Below are 18,375 nucleotides of genomic sequence, written 5' to 3' on the forward strand. Positions count from 1 at the left end.
TTTTTGAGAGCAAGGAGAGGGTCTTACTCACCTTTGTATCTCAGGAATTATACTAGGAACACAGTTCCTAGTAGGTGCTTGATACTCACAAACTTTTATTTAATGATTCATGAAATGCTGTATTTGCTTGTCCTTTGTTTCTAACAATCGGAGAAGGCAATGGCAACCCACTCCAGTACTCTTGCCTGCAAAATCCCATGGATGGAGGAGCCTGGTGGGCTGCAGTTCATGGGGTCGCTAAGAGTCAGACACGACTGAGCGACTTCACTTTCATTTTTCACTTTCATGCATTGGAGAAGGAAATGGCAACCCACTCCAGTGTTCTTGCCTGGAAAATTCCAGTGACGGGGGAGCCTGGTGGGCTTCCGTCTATGGGGTTGCACAGAGTCGGACACAACTAAAGCAACTTAGCATATTTCTAACAATGGATCCTTTTTTTAAACAGTACAAGTTGTTTCAATATCTACTGTCACCTAAAGTCAGGAAGTTAGAGACTAACAAAGAACAATTAAATTGAATATGTGGCAGATTCTAAGTCTACACCTGAGAGGCCACACACCTGAGAGTTGACTAAAGCCTCACTATCTTGGGTTTTATACTGGGTTATCGAGTGGCATCCATCTCTTTCCTCTATAGGGATTTATTCATAGGACAAGGTTTCATTTTTCTTGAAAGCTGGAGATACTGGTCATTAAAATACATGGGGGAAAAGATAGTTATTCTTTCTGTTCTATAAGTCAATAAACAGTGAATGATTTTGAATTCCCCTGGGGATAAACTATTCTTAGCAGAAGAACATCATGGCAAGACCAAGAATTTATTGGCTTTTACTCTCAACCCATCTGACACAACAGTTCTGATTTATGGTTGCTTTCAACTTACTGCATCATGGCATGGGGTGAAAACTCTTCTATTTAATAACTCAATGCAGTGACTGCAGTCCTGCTCAGTACAATTTCTAACAGGCCTTCTTGTTGTTACTTTAAATGATTTCTCAATTTCCCAGCTCTCAATAAACAATTCTATGTCTTCCATATTTGTAATGATTGTGCCATTTTGCATCCTTAGATCGTCATCTGGATCTTCATTGCAAATTCCTAAAAAGATGTGTGACATTTAGAAGAAAATTCTTTTCACTTTAACCAGAAATAAATCAACTCAATAACTGCTTTAAAATGAATAAATAATTTACTGAATCAAGTAGCAAATTCATGTCCTTTGACTCTAATGTTGATGGATTTTTTTTTAAGTTACACATGGATTAAATAGTGCAGATCTTTTTTAACCAGGTAAGAAAGAAACCGTGATCCTAGAAGGCAGGATTTGTGAAAAGATCATAGGAGAAGAAAGACAGGATTGATTCTGTCTCAGTGCGCTTTCACTATTACCACTATCTCCTAATTTAAGAAGTAGTTCTTAAATCTGACAAGGTATTCCCCAGACTAGTGGGCATAACTTATTTTTTATCTAGTCAAGTGCAAAGCCAAGGGAAGTAGAAAGAAATAAACCTAGATCCTGATCATACCTTACCTGAATCCTACTCTACTCTAAGATATATTTTTTTCTTAATTCCTAAGACTCCTAGCTATAAAAGATATGAGTTAAACATTTTTTTCAAGTATCAAATCTTAATCTTCAAGCAGTGATATCAAGATCAATAAGGGTTTCTGCTGCCATAGTTGCCCCACACCTGTAAATATACAGGAGACTGAATACACTGAAAAACAAACAAACAAGCAAAAATAAAAATACCTCAAGTTAAGCCAACTATACTGTAAAACAGCTATTTTAAAAGTCTAAACTCTCCTGGGGAAAGGTAATTGCTAGTAAAAATATGTTTTCATTGCACCTCCAGCCACCACTCCTGCAGACTTCACATTTCTTTGTAGAACAAGTTGTCAATATAGACCCCCCATTCTGGTGTCCAGGCTCAATTTGGGTCACTACAACTCTATCAGCCAGCACCCTGCTTTTCTTTAAACAAACCACCGCTCTCCCACTATAGAAGTTTAGAGGGTGATCTTTGTTAGCAAAAAGGTGACTCTAGCCGCTTCTCTGCAGTGATTAGTTAAGAATCCAGTTAGCACACTGTCTCTACAAAAGCAGAAGCTGACAGAAAAAGAAGAAAACAAATGCGAAAATCAACTAGAAGTCATAGCACACAGAAGATGAATCAGAACAAATATGCATTCCCAATGTCTCTGAGTTATTATTCAGTAATACCTACTGAATTTTTATGTATACACAATACAATGCAAACTCAATAACTATTTCCACAATGCTGACTTAAGTCACCAGAGAAGGTTGTGCTATGTTTAGCATGCTCTAAGCAGGCAAGGAAATTATCAACCATTTTAGCCAAGCTTTCCACTAAAGGCTTTACATTTTTGAAGGAAGAAATTTGGGTATTTCAGGCAGTTTGTTGAGAGCGAGGACCTGGTCTATTTCTTTTGAGTCGTCAGCATGAAGCATAATGTCAGATACTCAGAAACTCATCCATAAACTTCTACTCAATTAATATTTACTGAGCTTAAAATAGGTATATTTGTGCTAAGCTAATATTTATTGACTGTATTAAACAATGTCTTCAGAGTTTTTCATTAACTTTCACATTCAATTCTACCAACAATCTTGAAGGTGGATTTTACTATTCCCATCTGAAAGATAAGGAAACTGATGTTCACTTAAACATCTGTAAAGGGGATATCGCCTAGCAGACACCAGTCAGAATTTTTTTTATATATACCTAGAGATATTTCTAATTTGTTTCCTTTGGCTTGTAACTATGTATCTATATAACATATTGTGATATGAAACCTAAGTGTAAAGGCACATCTAGGCTTTACACTTCATAACAAAACTGGGACTAATATTCAGAACATTGTGCTCCCTGAATATATACCTTTCAAGATGACTTAACTAAGCTTTCTTTGATGTCAAACTTTAAAAAGTAAGGAAGAAACAAAATTAAGTTTTTAATCATTCTATACCTCATTTTTATCACTTATAAATTAACACGGGTGCCTACTTATTAGGGCTACTGCTAGAACTGAATGAATTAAAGTTTGTAAAATAATGCCTGAGACTTCATTAATGCTTAATAAAGATGAGATAGTAGGAATGCAAACAGTATTGTAGCAACAGTGGTAAGCATGTATCTCTAAAAACACCCAAGTTGAACTGTATTATCTTGCTTCTTCCTTTCCCTTTATAGAAAGACACTGTTTCCTTCAGTATTCACATGAGGAGGTACTGAAAGTAACATCTCTTCAATCCAAACAAAGCAGGGAATGAGGGGCCAAAGCTGTGTGATGTGAACAGGAAAAAGAAGAAGAAGAAACAGATGTTTGAAAAGCAGCACTCACCACAAAGTCCTTCTGTGTAGGATGACAAGTTAAATCGAGAGCCAAAATGAATGTCTACAATCCCCGTAAGGTGAGTCCACTTTATGATTAGTCCAGCTGCAGTAGTAATCACATACATTGAACCAGAATCCTCTATGGACAGACCTTGATTTGAAAAGGGCAAAGGTGCAACTACAGAATCCACTTCTACCTAAAATTACATAATGCATTTCACCTGTTAGAACAATGTTTATGTTTTAATATACACCCTGTTGTTGTCACAGTTTCTCAGAACTCCTAAATTCTTTTATTGTTCTTTCGTGTCTTGTTATATTCAATATCTGGGGGCGTCCCAGGTGGCTCAGTGGTAAAGAATCCGCCTGCCAATGCAGGGGATGTGGCAGGAGCCTCGGGTTCAATCCCTGGGTCGAGAAGAGGCCCTGGAGAAGGAAATGGTAACCCACTCCAGTATTCCTGCCTGGAAAACCCCATGAACAGAAGATCGTGGCCAGCTACAGTCCACGGGGTCACAGAAGAGCCAGGCACTACTCAGTGACCAAACAGCAACATTGTCCTTTGTTTTCTATAAAACCAAGCCTCCCTCTAAGTCATATACTATTTTAATTTGCTTCCCTCAATATATGTTGATTACACTATTACTTCCTAATATAAATTTAAGATAAAGCTTATCAGGAGGTTTTCTTTAATCTCTTTGATCTAAATCAGTGTTTGTTTACTTATAATGCTCGTAATAACCATCTATGAGGCTTGGTAAAGATTAGGAGTTTCAGAAATTCTACATTCCAGGTTTCAGCTAGATTCTAGATTTTATATTTTTAACATGCTTTCTTTCTAATACTACTATAAGCAATCTAAGGATTTTACTTTGAGAACAGTGCTTTAAATAACAGACAATGAACCACGAACTCTATAACTATCAGTAAAATTCTCAAAGTTATACCTAACTAACCATCCGATTTCTAATCTTTAAATCTTCCTCATACTGCCACCCTCAAGCTGAAACATTCTTTACCTGCTGAATTTCTACTCATTCTTTAAGATTTATCTCAGGTGTCCCCTTCTCCAAAAATATCTATTTGACCCTCCTATACACTGCATTTAAATGAGCCTTATCTCTGTTTCCATGATATCTTGGCCATGACTCTATCATTTTGGCTCCTGCTGCCTTTAATTGGCAAAAAGTCACATGTATGCACCCCACACACCACTGCAAGTTACTTGAGATCAGGAACTGTTTCATTTTATCACATAAACTCACTAAATGATTTTTTAAGTTAATAAGTTTTCAGCTGAATCCATGACCAATCAGCAGTTCAGCTGAAGCCGAAAATAAGCCCTTCCACCCAAATGCTCACAGCCATAGTGCTGACCAGGTTTAAGCTTATTTCCTACCCACTATTATATACCGACATTATGAAAGTCAAAGATATATATAGATATTCTAGTATCCAAAAAAGCCATGCATTCAATTTTAAGTTTCAGTTCAGTACAGTGGCTCAGTCGTGTCTGACTCTTTGTGACCCTCTGGACTGCAGCACAGCAGGCTTCCCTGTTCATGACCAGCTCCCAGAGCTGTTCAGACTCATGGCCATTGAGTCAGTGATGTCATCCAAGCATCTCATCCTCTCTCGTCCCCTTCTCCTCCTGCCTTAAATCTTTCCCAGCATCACCGTCTTTTCCAGTGAGTCAGTTCTTCATATCAGATGGCCAAAGTATTGGATTTTCAGCTTCAGCATCAGTCCTTCCAATGAAATTTCAGGACGGATTTCCTTTAGGATTGACTGGTTGGGTCTTCTTGTAGTCCAAGGGACTCTCAAGAGTCTTTTCCAACACTACCATTCAAAAGCATGAATTCTTTGATGTCCAGCTTTCTTTATAGTCCAACTCTCACACGCATACATGACTATTGGAAAAACCACAGCTTTGACTAGATGGACCTTTGTTGGCAAAGTAATGTCTCTGTTTTTTAAAATGCCATCTAGGTTGGTCATAGCTTTTCTTCCAAGGAGCAAGCATCTTTTAATTTCATGGCTGCAGTCACCATCTGCAGTGATTTTGGAGCCCCCCAAAATAAAGTCTCATTGTTTCCATTGTTTCCCCATCTATTTTCCATGAAGTGATGGGACCAGATGCCATGATTTTAGTTTTCTGAATGTTGAGTTTTAAGCCTACTTTTTCACTCTCCTCCTTCACTTTCATCAAGAGGCTCTTTAGTTCTTCTTCGCTTTCTGCCATAAGTGTGGTGTCATCTGCGTATCTGAGGTTACTGATATTTCTCCCAGCAATCTTGATTCCAGCTTGTGCTTCATCCAGCCTGGCATTTCTCATGATGTACTCTGCATGTAAGTTAAATAAGCAGGGTGACAATATACAGCTTTGTTGTACTCCCTTCCCAGTTTGGAACAAGTCTGTTTTCCATGTCCAGTTCTAACTCTTGCTTCTTGACCTGCAAAAAGATTTCTCAGGAGGCAGGTAAGGTGGTGTGGTATTACCAACTCTAAGAATTTTCCACAATTTGTAGTGATCCACACAGTTGAAGGCTTTGACATAGTCAATAAAGCAGAAGTAGATGTTTTTCTGGAACTCTCTTGCTTTTTCAATGATCCAACAGATGTTGGCTATTTGATCTCTGGTTCCTCTGCCTTTTCTAAATCCAGCCTGAACACCTCAAAGTTCATGGTTCACATACTGTTGAAGCCTGGTTTGGAGAATTTTGAATATTACTTTGCTAGTGTGTGAGATGAGTGCAATTGTGTGGTAGTTTGAACATTCTTTTGCATTGCCTTCTTTGGGATTAGAATGAAAACTGCCTTTTTCCAGTCCTGTGGCCACTGCTGAGTTTTCCAAATTTGCTAGCATATTGAGTGCAGCCCTTTCACAGCATCATCTTTTAGGATTTGAAATAGCTCAACTGGAATTTGATTACCTCCATTAGTTTTGTTCATAGGGATGCTTCCTAAGGCCCACTTGACTTTACATTCCAGGATGTCTGGCTCTAAGTGAGTGATCACACCATCACAGTTATCTGGGTCATGAAAATTTTTTGCATGGTTCTGTGTATTCTTGCCACCTCTTCTTAATATCTCCTGCTTCTGTTAGGTCCATATTGTTTCTGTCCTTTATCGAGCCCATCTTTGCATGAAATGTCCCCTTGGTATCTCTGATTTTCTTGATGAGCTCTCTGGTCTTTCCCATTCTATTGTTTTCCTCTATTTTTTTGCTTTGGTCACTGGGGAAGGTTTTCTTATCTCTCCTTGCTATTCTTCGGGAACTCTGCATTCAAATCTGTGAATCTTTCATTTTCTCCTTTGCCCTTCGCCTCTTTCTTTTCTCAGCTCTTTGTAAGGCCCCCTCAGACAACCATTTTGCCTTTTTGCAGTTCTTTTTCTTGGGGATGGTCTTGATCACTGCCCACTGTACAATGTCAGGAACCTCCATCCACCGTTCTTCAGGCAGTCTGTCAGGTCTAATCCCTTGAATCTATTTGTCACTTCCACTTTATAACCGTAAGGGATTTGATTTAGGTCATACCTGAATGGTGTCATCGTTTTCCTTACTTTCTTCAATTTTCGTCTGAATTTTGCAATAAGGAGTTCATGATCTCAGCCACAGTCAACTCCCTGTCTTGTTTTTGCTGACTGTATACAGTTTCTCTATCTTTGGCTGCAAAGAACATAATCAATCTGATTTCAGTATTGACCATCTGGTGATGTCCATATGATGTCTAACACATGTCTCTTGTGTTGGTGCAAGAGGGTTCTTGCTATGACCAGTTCTTTTTTTGACAAAACTCTGTTAGCTTTTGCCCTGTTTCATTTTGTACTCCAAGACCAAACTTGCTTGTTACTCCAGCTACCTCTTGACTCCCTATTTTTGCATTCCAGTCCCCTATAATGAAAAGGACATCTTTTTTGGGTGTTAGATCTAGAAGATCTTGTAGATCTTCATAGAACTTTTCAACTTCAGCTTTTTTAGCATTACTGGTTGGGGCATAGACTTGGATTACCATGATACTGAATGGTTTGCCTTGGAAATGAACCAAGATCATTCTGTCATTTTTGAGATTTGCATGCATGTTCTGCATTTCGGACTCTTTATTGACTATGAGGGCTACTCCATTTCTTCTAAGGGATTCTTGCCCACAGGAGTAGATACAATGGTCATCTGAGTTAAATTCGCCCATCCAGTCCATTTTAGTTCACTGATTCCTAGAATGTCGATGTTCACTGTTGCCATCTCCTGTTTGACCACTTCCAATTTACCTTGGTTCACGGACCTAACGTTCCAGGTTCCTACGCAAGATTGTTCTTTATAGCATCGGACTTTACTTTCATCACTAGTCATGTCCACAACTGGGGGTTGTTTTTTGCTTTGGCTCCGTCTCTTCATTCTTTCTGGAGTATTTCTCTACTCTTCTCCTGTAGCATATTCAGCCCCTACTGACCTGGGGAGTTCATCTTTCAGTGTCCTACCTTTCTGCCTTTTCATGGGGTTCTCAAGGCAATAATACTGAAGTGGTTTGCCATTCCCTTCTCCAGTGGACCACGATTTGTCAGAACTCTCCACTATGACCCGTCTGTCTTGGGTGGCCCTACACGGCATGGCTCATACTTTCATTGAGTTAGACAAGGCTGTGGTCCATGTGATCAGATTGGTTAGTTTTCTGTGATTGTGGTTTTCATGCTGTCTGTCCTCTGATGGAGAAAGACAAGAGGCTTATGGAAGCTTCCTGATGGGAGAGACTGACTGGAAACTGGGTCTTGTTCTGATGGGTGGGGCCATGCTCAGTAAATCTTTAATCCAATTTTCTGCTGATGGGCGGGGCTGTGTTCCCTCCCTGTTGTTTGACCTGAGACCAAACTATGGTGGAGGTAATGAAAATAATGGCAACCTCCTTCAAAAGGTCCCATGCACACACTGCCGGCCTCAGTCCCCCGACCCTGCAGCAGGCCACCGCCAACCCATGCCTCCCCGGAGACTCCTGGACACTCATAGGCCAGTCTGGGTCAGTCTCCTATGGGGTCACTGCTCCTAAACTTTCTGACATTTTACTGTATATAGACTTCCTTTAACACTGTTTCCAGTTCAGAATCTATGGCCTATGCTAACAGAATTATTTCTGAAAAACACATAACATCTCAGCCATTTTGATCTAAATCTTTACATATTACTCTCTTCTATTTTTGAGAGTACCATGTGTTTTCTGAGGGCTTCCCAGGTGGCGCTAGTGGTAAAGACTCTGCCTGCCAATGCAGGAGATTGGGTTCTATCTGTGAGTTGGGAAGATCCCTGGAGGAGGAAATGGTACCCTATTCCAATATTCTTGCCTGGAGAGCCCCATGGGCAGAGTAGCCTGGTGGGCTACAGCCCACAGGGTTGCAAAGAGTCAGACACAACTGAGCAGGCACTGCACTATATGTCTGAGTGAGTCATCCAGCTCTCAACACTCCTATTGGGGAAGCATAACTCCTTGGGAGAAAGGTTTTCCCTGTAAAATCAAAAGGCTCCTTTCCAGCTTTTTAATGATGCATAGCTCTTCTCCCATTTATTTCAATAAATTTAAATATTCTTTCATTTTTTTTCTTATTTTAGCTATCAATCAACACTATCGATATTGCAAAACTACTCTATCCATCTGTTCTCTCCATGGTCTTCATTCTGGTATTCTTGGCTGCCTGCTACTCTTTGCAACCTTATGATACCCTCTTTCACCTCATTTCCACTTTGCCTAATTTGAAACACTAACATTAACTCTAACACTAGGAAGCTTGGCAACTCACATTATCGAGAAAGCTTTAGAATGTTTAACATGGCGGTTTTAGTTACCTCACAAAAGGAGAAACATTTGCAACAGTTGGGAGGTTATGGTAGGAGACATATAAGATTATGAAACACATTTTTATACTGTTCGTAAAAAGAATGATTAGACATCGTAGCAATGGAAATCCACTGATATGCTTAATTCCTCTCTTTTGGGAAATAACTGCACTTACATAATTTATCAGTTTCATCTAAGGTAGAAGACATGTTTTAACTTTGTGTCCCTACCTTTCTTGCTACCCGATTGACAAGTACTTTATGTAGAGATGTGGTCAAATTTAACTTCTTAAAACAAAGTCCAGAGACTCTTCCAGAGGAAGCCTTCATTGAAAAAAAAATTGAAACTTTATGGAGTTAAACATAATTTTAGCAATAAATAGAAGTAATTTACTAAACATTTTCCAGATACTCACTAGCTTTTTAAATGAGTTTCCATTCTGAAAAAAAAAAGTTTTAGAGATAAAACACTTAAATACACTACTTGACTTTTAAAAACATTATTTGGATTAATACTATATGCTTCTAAATATATTCACTTCAAATATATTCATGTTTTAAGTACCAGAAGATAAATCTCAGTGAATTCTTGAGTCCCTTCTTCTTGTGGGAATACCTAATGCTGTGACATACTTCAGCTGCTAGATTTATGAATAAATGACATAAGAATAAAGTATGACTTACCTGATTCATGGAACATTTTTCAATATGAGCAACTATAACTTCCCCAGGAATTCTTACTAAGATATAAGAAGCCATACTGTATAATGCTGCATTATTTCCATCAAAAGTAATAATGCTGAGTTCTGACAACATGGAACAACGACCTAAAAAGTGATAGAGAGTAGATTTAGTCTATTAACTAATTATTTGTATTACAGTAATAACTTCTCCTTTAAAAACATCTTTCAAATTGATTTTATTATGTTTGACAAAAAGCAACTCTAAAAGTCATTGGAAACCAAAATCATAAGTCAACTGAACTTTGACTTGATGAAGTGATAGCTTCAAAAAAATAACCATCTCCTCCTGATTTAAAATTGATAAAACTCACACGGACATTCCCACTCAGGGCAGCAGATATCACTATTCACTTGAACAGGTCTTCCCCGGAAACCACAGTCAGGCATTTCCAATTCCTTTGGGCAATTAAGAGACCAGTTGTACAACTTCCATTCCATGTTAAGACATATATATTGGCTACAATTATAAACAGGATCAAATTGTTGAGGCTGTTAATAAAAAAGAAAATTAATGCATTTTTTTCCATTTTCAACTAATGTTTTAATTTTTAAATTTCCCATTCACATTGCCTATAGTATACACTTCCTAAATACAAAATCTTTTGAAAGATGAACAATGAAAATTGAGGTGAGAGGAGGGGTTCAGGATTGGGAACATGTGTACGCCCATGGTGGATTCATGTTGATGTATGGCAAAACCAATACATTATTGTAAAGCAAAATAAAGTAAAATAAAATAAATAAATAAGTAAAATAAAATAAAAAGAAAATTTCACAAAGGCTTTTGTTGAGGTATCTTCTCTAAAATACTCAGCAGTATGGTCATTTAATTTTACCTTAATATTGATTTGATATCAGAACTGCCCACATATCCAACTTCCAAGAAAACTGAAGTCTTGTCCTAAATTGTCTAGATTAGTGTTCTGCAAGTAGACTTAAAAGAGTGGCAGTTGACCTTTCATATTATGTTGTATAAAGCTAGTATGATTAAGACTTCTGTTAATTTCAGTTTAAAAAATTACAACTTAATATTATCCAAATATTTCATTAAAAATCAAATGCAATATCAGTTGGGCAGTATCTGGATAGAATCATTAAAATTTATTTTTTTACATATAGCTTACAGACTTCTAGATAAAGTTGCATATTTTTCAAAGCTTATAAATTATATTCTATATAAATTATACTAATAACTGTAGCAATGATAAATATCATACCACTTATTATGCTCCAGGCATTGTTCTAATTAGTCCATTTTATTTCCACAAAAGTACCCTCTGAGGTAGGTATTAAAATTTTTCCCTATTTCATAGATAGAAAATCAGGTTTAAGGTCAAACTAAATCCCAAAGAAAGGCAGTGCCAAAGAATGCTCAAACTACCACACAATTGCACTCATCTCACACGCTGGTAAAGTAATGCTTAAAATTCTCCAAGCCAGGCTTCAGCAATACATGAACCATGAACTCTCTGATGTTCAAGCTGGTTTTAGAAAAGGCAGAGGAACCAGAGATCAAATTACCACATCCACTGGATCATCGAAAAACCAAGAGAGTTCCAGAAAAACATCTACTTCTGCGTTATTGACTATGCCAAAGCCTTTGACTGTGTGGATCACAATAAACTGTGGAAAATCCTGAAAGAGATGGGAGTACCCCAAGTAAAAAATAAAATAAAATAAAAGTCCAAATACTTCTGGAGAAAAAAAAAAAAAGATGGAAATACCAGACCACCTGACCTGCCTCTTGAGAAACCTATATGCAGGTCAGGAAGCAACAGTTAGAACTGGACATGGAACAACAGACTGCTTCCAAATAGGAAAAGGAGTACGTCAAGGCTGTATATTGTCACCCTGCTTATTTAATTTATATGCAGAATACAGTATGAGAAACGCTGGGCTGGAGGAAGCACAAGCTGGAATCAAGATTGCCGGGAGAAATATCAATAACCTCAGATATGCAGATGACATATGCAGATCATTTAATGCCTCTGCTCAAAAATCTCCCTTTGCTCTTCCTAAGTCACTTAGAAGGAAAGCCACAGTCTTTACAATCATCCACAAGGCCTTACATAATCTGTTTCCTACTATTTTACTCTGGACTTACTGCACGACCTCCTTGCTATTCTTTCATTTTTTTAGGTTGTTAGGTACATTTTCAATTCAGGGCCTTTGCACTTGCTGATCCCTCTGCTTGGATTGCTTTGCATGGTTCTTTGCACGGTTCACTCTCTTAACTTCTTCAGATTTTTTCTTTAAAGTAACAGTTACTCTATTAATGAGGATCAGTGAAAATCATTTCATTGAAAATAGTTTTATTTTTCTCCTGAGCACCAATCTCTATAATGTTTTATATAACTTGGCAAATTAATTTTGCTTATTGTCTACTTTAGAATCCAATACAATGTAAACTCTAAAAGCAGTAATTTACCTGAATAGCTCCTAGCCAGCAATAGTGCTGAATAAATATTAGTTGGATAAATAATTGGTTTATCAGAACAAGTGGCATATTTGGAGTAAGGAGATAATTTTTCAAGTCTCAGCCAAGACAATTACCAGCTCTGGGATTCAGTGACCTTATCTTTTACTCATATATCTTCGTCATTTTGCACAGTGCCCCACTGGTTCAGCAGGTAAAGAATTTGCCTGCAATGCAGGAGACTCAGGAGATGCAGGTTTGAGCTCTAGGTCAGGATGATCCCTTGGAGGAGAAAATGGCAACCCATTCCAGTATTCTTGCCTGGATAATCCCATGGACAGAGAAGCCTGGTAGGCTACAGTTCAAAGGGTTGCACAGAGTCAGACATGACTGAACATGTGCACAGATCAACAGATGGTATATAGTAGCTGCTTGATAAATATTTTTGAATGCCTAATTTACAGAGAAACCCAAAATATACCCTTTATTATTATAAAGAATTATCATCATTAAAAAATTATTAAGGAATCACATTTAATTATTATTATAAATTAAGAAATTATCTAATTAATAAATTAATAAAGAGTATTAAATTAACACATGTAATTATTATTACACCTAATTATCACAAAATTATTGTTATTAAGGATTCATCTTTAAGACTTCATTTGCATTTCATTTTGTTTTTCTTAGTGTAACCAGAATCTAATTATTAAGAAATATCTGACAGTTAAGGAAATACAGTTGTTAAAACATAAGACATCCTAAAGGAAATCAGTCCTTGGTGTTCATTGGAGGGACTGATGCTGAAGCTGAAACTCCAATATTTTGGCCACCTCATGTGAAGAGTTGACTCACTGGAAAAGACCCTGATGCTGGGAGGGATTGAGGGCAGGAGGAGAAGGGGACTACAGAAGATGAGATGGCTGGATGGCCTCACCAACTCGATGGACTTGAGTCTGAGTGAACTCTGGGAGTTGGTGATGGACAGGGAGGCCTGGCGTGCTGCGATTCATGGGGTCGCAAAGAGTCGGACACAACTGAGCGACTGAACTGAACTGAACTGAAGGCATACTTAATTTAACAAAGAAAGACTTGAGAGCATACCAAAAGAATTTTAATAGCATTTGGATAGTGATACAGAAACAATAGACACAATCAGGAAATGAGAGATAGCTGAAGATATTACTCAATCATACCTCACATTCCAAAGCTGTCGTCGTTGTTAGCATGTCAATTGCAGTGAAGTCTGATGGAGTAATCATTTCTGGACCTGAAGGAAATAAAGAGGTCCCCAACATTAGTGAAGTGGTATTGATCATGTATAAAATTCATTTGTGACAGACACCATGATCAGAAATTTTATATCAATTATTTCCACTTAATTCTAACAAGAACCCTGTGAAGTATAGATAATAATATTATTGTCATTTTACAGATAAGGAGACTAAGCTATAGAGAAGTAAGCTGGTAAGTGTCAAAGGCAGAATTTGAACTTGGGAATTCTGATTCCAGAGTACTGGCTTTGAGGCACCATTCTATAAAACACCTTCACTGCCTTGATGGTGTCAACACATTTGTTTGAACTGGTAGACATATCAACAGTATCACTAAAGACTGCTCAGGAGTTACAAATTTTGTTGAATTCTTAAAATACATAGCGAGGTTGATTCATTTCCCAGTGAATCTTTAGAATGTTTTCCTTGCAAGCAGAATAGATGATGCTATGGACTAATCAAGACCCCAGTTGAGGATGTGGTAAAGAAGGTATCCATTGAAAGGGAAAATATGACTGGTAAACATTCAGAAAATGAAGATCATGGCATCTGGTCCCAACACTTCGTGGCAAATTGATGGGGAAACAATGGAAACAATGAGAGACTTTATTTTGGGGGGGCTCCAAAATCACTGCAGATGGTGACTACAGCCATGAAATTAAAAGATGCTTGCTCCTTGGAAGAAAAGCTATGACCAATCTAGACAGCATATTAAAAAGTAGAGACATTACTTTGCCAACAAAGGTCCATCTAGTCAAAGCTATGGTTTTTCCAGTGATCAGGTATGGATGTGAGAGTTGGACTATAAAGAAAGCTGAGCACCAAAGAATTAATGCTTTTGAACTGTGGTGTTGGAAAAGGCTTTTGAGAGTCCCCTGAACTGCAAGGAGATCCCACCAGGCAATCCTAAAGGAAATCAGTCCTGAACATTCATTGGAAGGAATGATGCTGAAGCTGAAACTCCAATAATTTGGCCACCTGATGCAAAGAACTGACTCACTGGAAAAGACCCTGATGCTGGGAAAGATTGGGGTTCCATGGGGACGACAGAAGATGAGATGGTTGGATGGCATCACCAACTTGATGGACATGAGTTTGAGCAAGCTTCAGGAGTTGGTGGTGGACAAGGAAGCCTGGCGTGCTGCAGTCCATGGGGTTGCAAAGAGTTGGACATGACTGAGTGACTGAACTGAACTGAAACATATTTGTAAGATGCCTTCTAAAGTTTTTTGTTAGTAATAAAGATGTCTCCAAAATATTCAAAGTCTGAAGGACTGTTGTTTTTCAGTCACTCAAGAGTCATCTCCAACACCACAGTTTGAAAGCATCAGCTCTTCCACACTCAGCCTTCTTAATGGCCCAACTCTCACATCCATACATGACTACTGGAAAAATAATAGCTTTGACTATTTGAATCTTTCTTGGCAAAGTAATATCTCTGCTTTTTAATATGCTGTCTAGGTTTGTCATAGCTTTTCTTCCAAGGAACAGTTCAGTTCAGCCGCTCAGTTGTGTCAGACTTTTTGCTACTCCATGGACTGCTGAATGCCAGGCTTCCCTGTCCATCACCAACTTCCGAAGCTATCTTTTAACTTCATGGCTGCAGTCACCATCCTGGAGAAGGAAATGGCAACCTGTTCCAGAATTACCGCCTGGAAAATTCCATGGACAGAGGAGCCTTATGGGCTACATTCCATGGGGTTGTAAAGAGTTGGACACGACTGAGCACACACACAGAGTCACCATCTGCAGTGATTTTGGAGCCCAAGAAAACAAAGTCTGTCACTGTTTCCATTGTTTCTCCATATATTGCTATGAAGTGATGGGACCAGATGCCATGATCCTTGTTTTTGCAATGTTGAGTTTAAGCCATCTTTTTCACTCTCCTCTTTCACCTTCATCAAGAGGTTCTTTAGTTCCTCTTTGCTTTCTGCCATAAGGGTGGTGTCATCCACATATCTGAGGTTACTGATATTCTCACAGCAATCTTGATTCCAGCTTGTGCTTCATCCAGTCCAGTATTTCACATGATGTACTCTGCATATAAGTTAAATAAGCAGGGTGACAATATACAGCTTTGATGAACTCCTTGTGCCAAAATGAAGGGCTGAAATTTTGTCTAGCTGTAATTGCACTATCCATTGTTGATACTATCTAAAATGACCATATTAGTTTCCTGTGGCTGCTATAAACAAATTATTTCAAGTTTAGTGGTTTAAAACCTCACCGAATTATTATTTTGTGGTTCCGGAAGTCAGAAGTCCTAAAATCAAGGTATCAGCAATGGCTGTATTCCTCCTAGAGTCTCTATGGAAGAATTTGTTTCCTTGCTTTTCCAACTATGGATTGTATGAATACATGGCCCCTTCCTCATCTTCAAAACCTCAGAACAATATTTTCAAATCTCAGTCTCTCTCTCTCCCTTCTTCCCCCTCTCCCTTTGTTCTTCCCTGCTCATTCTGACTTCTCACATGCATTATCTCTTCTGACTCTGACCATCCTCCTTCTCTTTTATAAGGATCTTTGTGATTGCACTGGGCTCACACAGATAATTCAGGAAAACTTCCCATCTCAAAATTCTTAACTTCATCACATCTTCAGCATGCAAGGTCCCATTTTCACCAATTCTGGAGATGATGACATGGACATTTTTGGGGGGCCATTATTCAGCCTACCACAATGACACCAGAGAATTAAATAAATTGTATAAGTAACTTATTTTATATATTCTAACAACTTATCATAAAGTAGAATAAACACTTCTATTGCTAGGTCCTAAAAGCTGGGTTCATGGTTTATTAGATGTTGTAACTTCTACAGAATATGACAATTTTACAGACTAAAAATGGGATTGTAGTTTTTGTTTCTTCTGTCTGCCCTCTGATGGATAAAAATAAGAGAGGCTTATGCAAGCTTCCTGATGGGAGGGACTGACTATGGGGAAAACTGGGTATTCCTCTGGTGGGTAGGGCCATGCTCAGTAAATCTTTAATCCAATTTTCTGCTGATGGGGGAGGCCCCTTAGTTGCTTGGCCTAAAGCAGCCCAGTCCTGGTATCTGCAGTCTCTATGGTAGGGCTAATAGCAGCCTCATGCAAGAGGATTTATGCCAACATCTACTTCTGTTTCTCTGACTACACTAAAGCTTTTGACTGTGCGGATCACAACAAACTGGAAAATTCTTAGAGACATGGGAATAAGAGACCACCCTACCTGCCTCCTGAGAAACAGGTCAAGAAGCAATAGTTAGAAATGGTGGGCTTCCCAGGTGGTGCTAGTGATAAAGAACCTGCCCACCAGTGCAGGAGACATAAGAGATGAGGGTTTAATCCCTGGGTCGGGAGGATACCCTGGAGGAGAAAATGGCAACTCACTCCAGGATTCTTCCCTGGATAGTCCCATGGACAGGAGCCTAGTGGGCTATAGTCCATAGGGCCAGAAAGAGTCAAACACAGCTGAAGCAACTTAGCATGTATGGAACAACTGGGAAAGGAGCACATCAAGCCTGTATACTGTCACCCTGCTTATTTAACTTCTATGCAGAGTACATCATGAGAAATGCTGGTGTGGATGAATCATAAGCCAGAATAAAGATTTCCAGGAGAAAAATCCACAACCTTAGATATGCAGGTGATACTACTTTAATGGAGGAAAGAGAGGGGGAACTAAAGAGCTTTTTGATGAGGTGAAACTGGAGTGTGAAAAACCTGGCCTAAAATTTAACATTCAAAAAACGAAGATCATGGCATCTGGTCCCATCACTTCATGGCAAATAGATGGGGAAATGTGGGAAATTGGCAGATTTTATTTTCCTGGGCTCCAAAATCACTGCAGATGGTGACTGCAGCCATAACTTTAAAAGACACTTGCTCCTTGGAAGAAAAGCTATGACAAACCTAGACAGCATCATCAAAAGCAGAGTTATCACTTTGCTGACAACGTCCATTTAGTCAAAGCTATGGTTTTTCCAGTAGTCATGGATGGATGTGAGAGCTGCACCATATAGAAGGCTGAGCACTGAAGAACTGATGCTTTTGCAATGTGGTATTGGAGAAGACCCTTGAGAGTCCCTTGGAGATCAAACCAGTCCATCCTAAAGGAAATCAACCTGAATATTCATTGGAGAGACTGATGATGAAGCTGAAGCTCCAACATTTTGGCCACCTGATGCAAAGAACTCACTCACTGGAAAAGACCCTGATGCTGGGCAAGACTGAAGGCAGGAGAAGAGGGTGACAGAGGATGAGATGGTTGGATGGCATCATCGACTCAATGGACATGAGCTTGAGCAAACTCTGGGAGATGGTGAAGGACAGAGAAACCCTAGTGTGTTGCAGTCCATAGGGTCACAAAGGGTCAGACATGACTGAGAGGCTGAACAACAACAAATTCTAGGCAAAAATGCGAGGGGCATTCTCATTATCTATACTAACTGAAATGGGACAGACACAGATCAGATGCAGAAACCATTCTGAAAATGTGGCTCATTGATCCAGGAAACAGTTAATGAAACAAAAGTGACTGCTGGGTTCTCCAGTGGGTTAGGTATAACTAACACCAGCAGCTGTTTAAGTGTGCCAAGATCTAAATTACAGAATGCTAAGTTTAATGTCTAAAATTACAATACTTATAAACATGCGTAGAGATGGCTTACCTGGTGAAATTAATGCTGGTTCTGTGGGAATCAGAGGTATGCCTACAAAGAAACAAAGATACTCTTCTTTAATCTGTTTTGCTCAAAGTGAGGCCCAGACAGTT

At 38.8% G+C, this 18,375-nt stretch overlaps 1 protein-coding gene across 1 annotated transcript in view; it reads right to left on the bottom strand.

The window, feature by feature from the left end:
* OTOGL (otogelin like) overlaps positions 1–18,375 on the bottom strand; it is a 168,976-nt gene that overhangs the window by 35,651 nt on the left and 114,950 nt on the right. The window contains exons 34-41 of the mRNA XM_040233978.1: positions 18,272–18,313; positions 13,541–13,614; positions 10,237–10,414; positions 9,867–10,009; positions 9,599–9,622; positions 9,414–9,506; positions 3,366–3,555; positions 883–1,097 (exon numbers count right to left, since the gene is read on the bottom strand). Coding sequence (XP_040089912.1) covers positions 883–1,097; positions 3,366–3,555; positions 9,414–9,506; positions 9,599–9,622; positions 9,867–10,009; positions 10,237–10,414; positions 13,541–13,614; positions 18,272–18,313 — 959 coding nt within the window. The remainder of the gene's footprint in view (positions 1–882; positions 1,098–3,365; positions 3,556–9,413; positions 9,507–9,598; positions 9,623–9,866; positions 10,010–10,236; positions 10,415–13,540; positions 13,615–18,271; positions 18,314–18,375) is intronic.

The sequence above is a fragment of the Oryx dammah genome, unplaced genomic scaffold, assembly GCF_014754425.2.
Source record: "Oryx dammah isolate SB20612 unplaced genomic scaffold, SCBI_Odam_1.1 HiC_scaffold_29, whole genome shotgun sequence".
NCBI classification, from domain to species: domain Eukaryota; kingdom Metazoa; phylum Chordata; class Mammalia; order Artiodactyla; family Bovidae; genus Oryx; species Oryx dammah.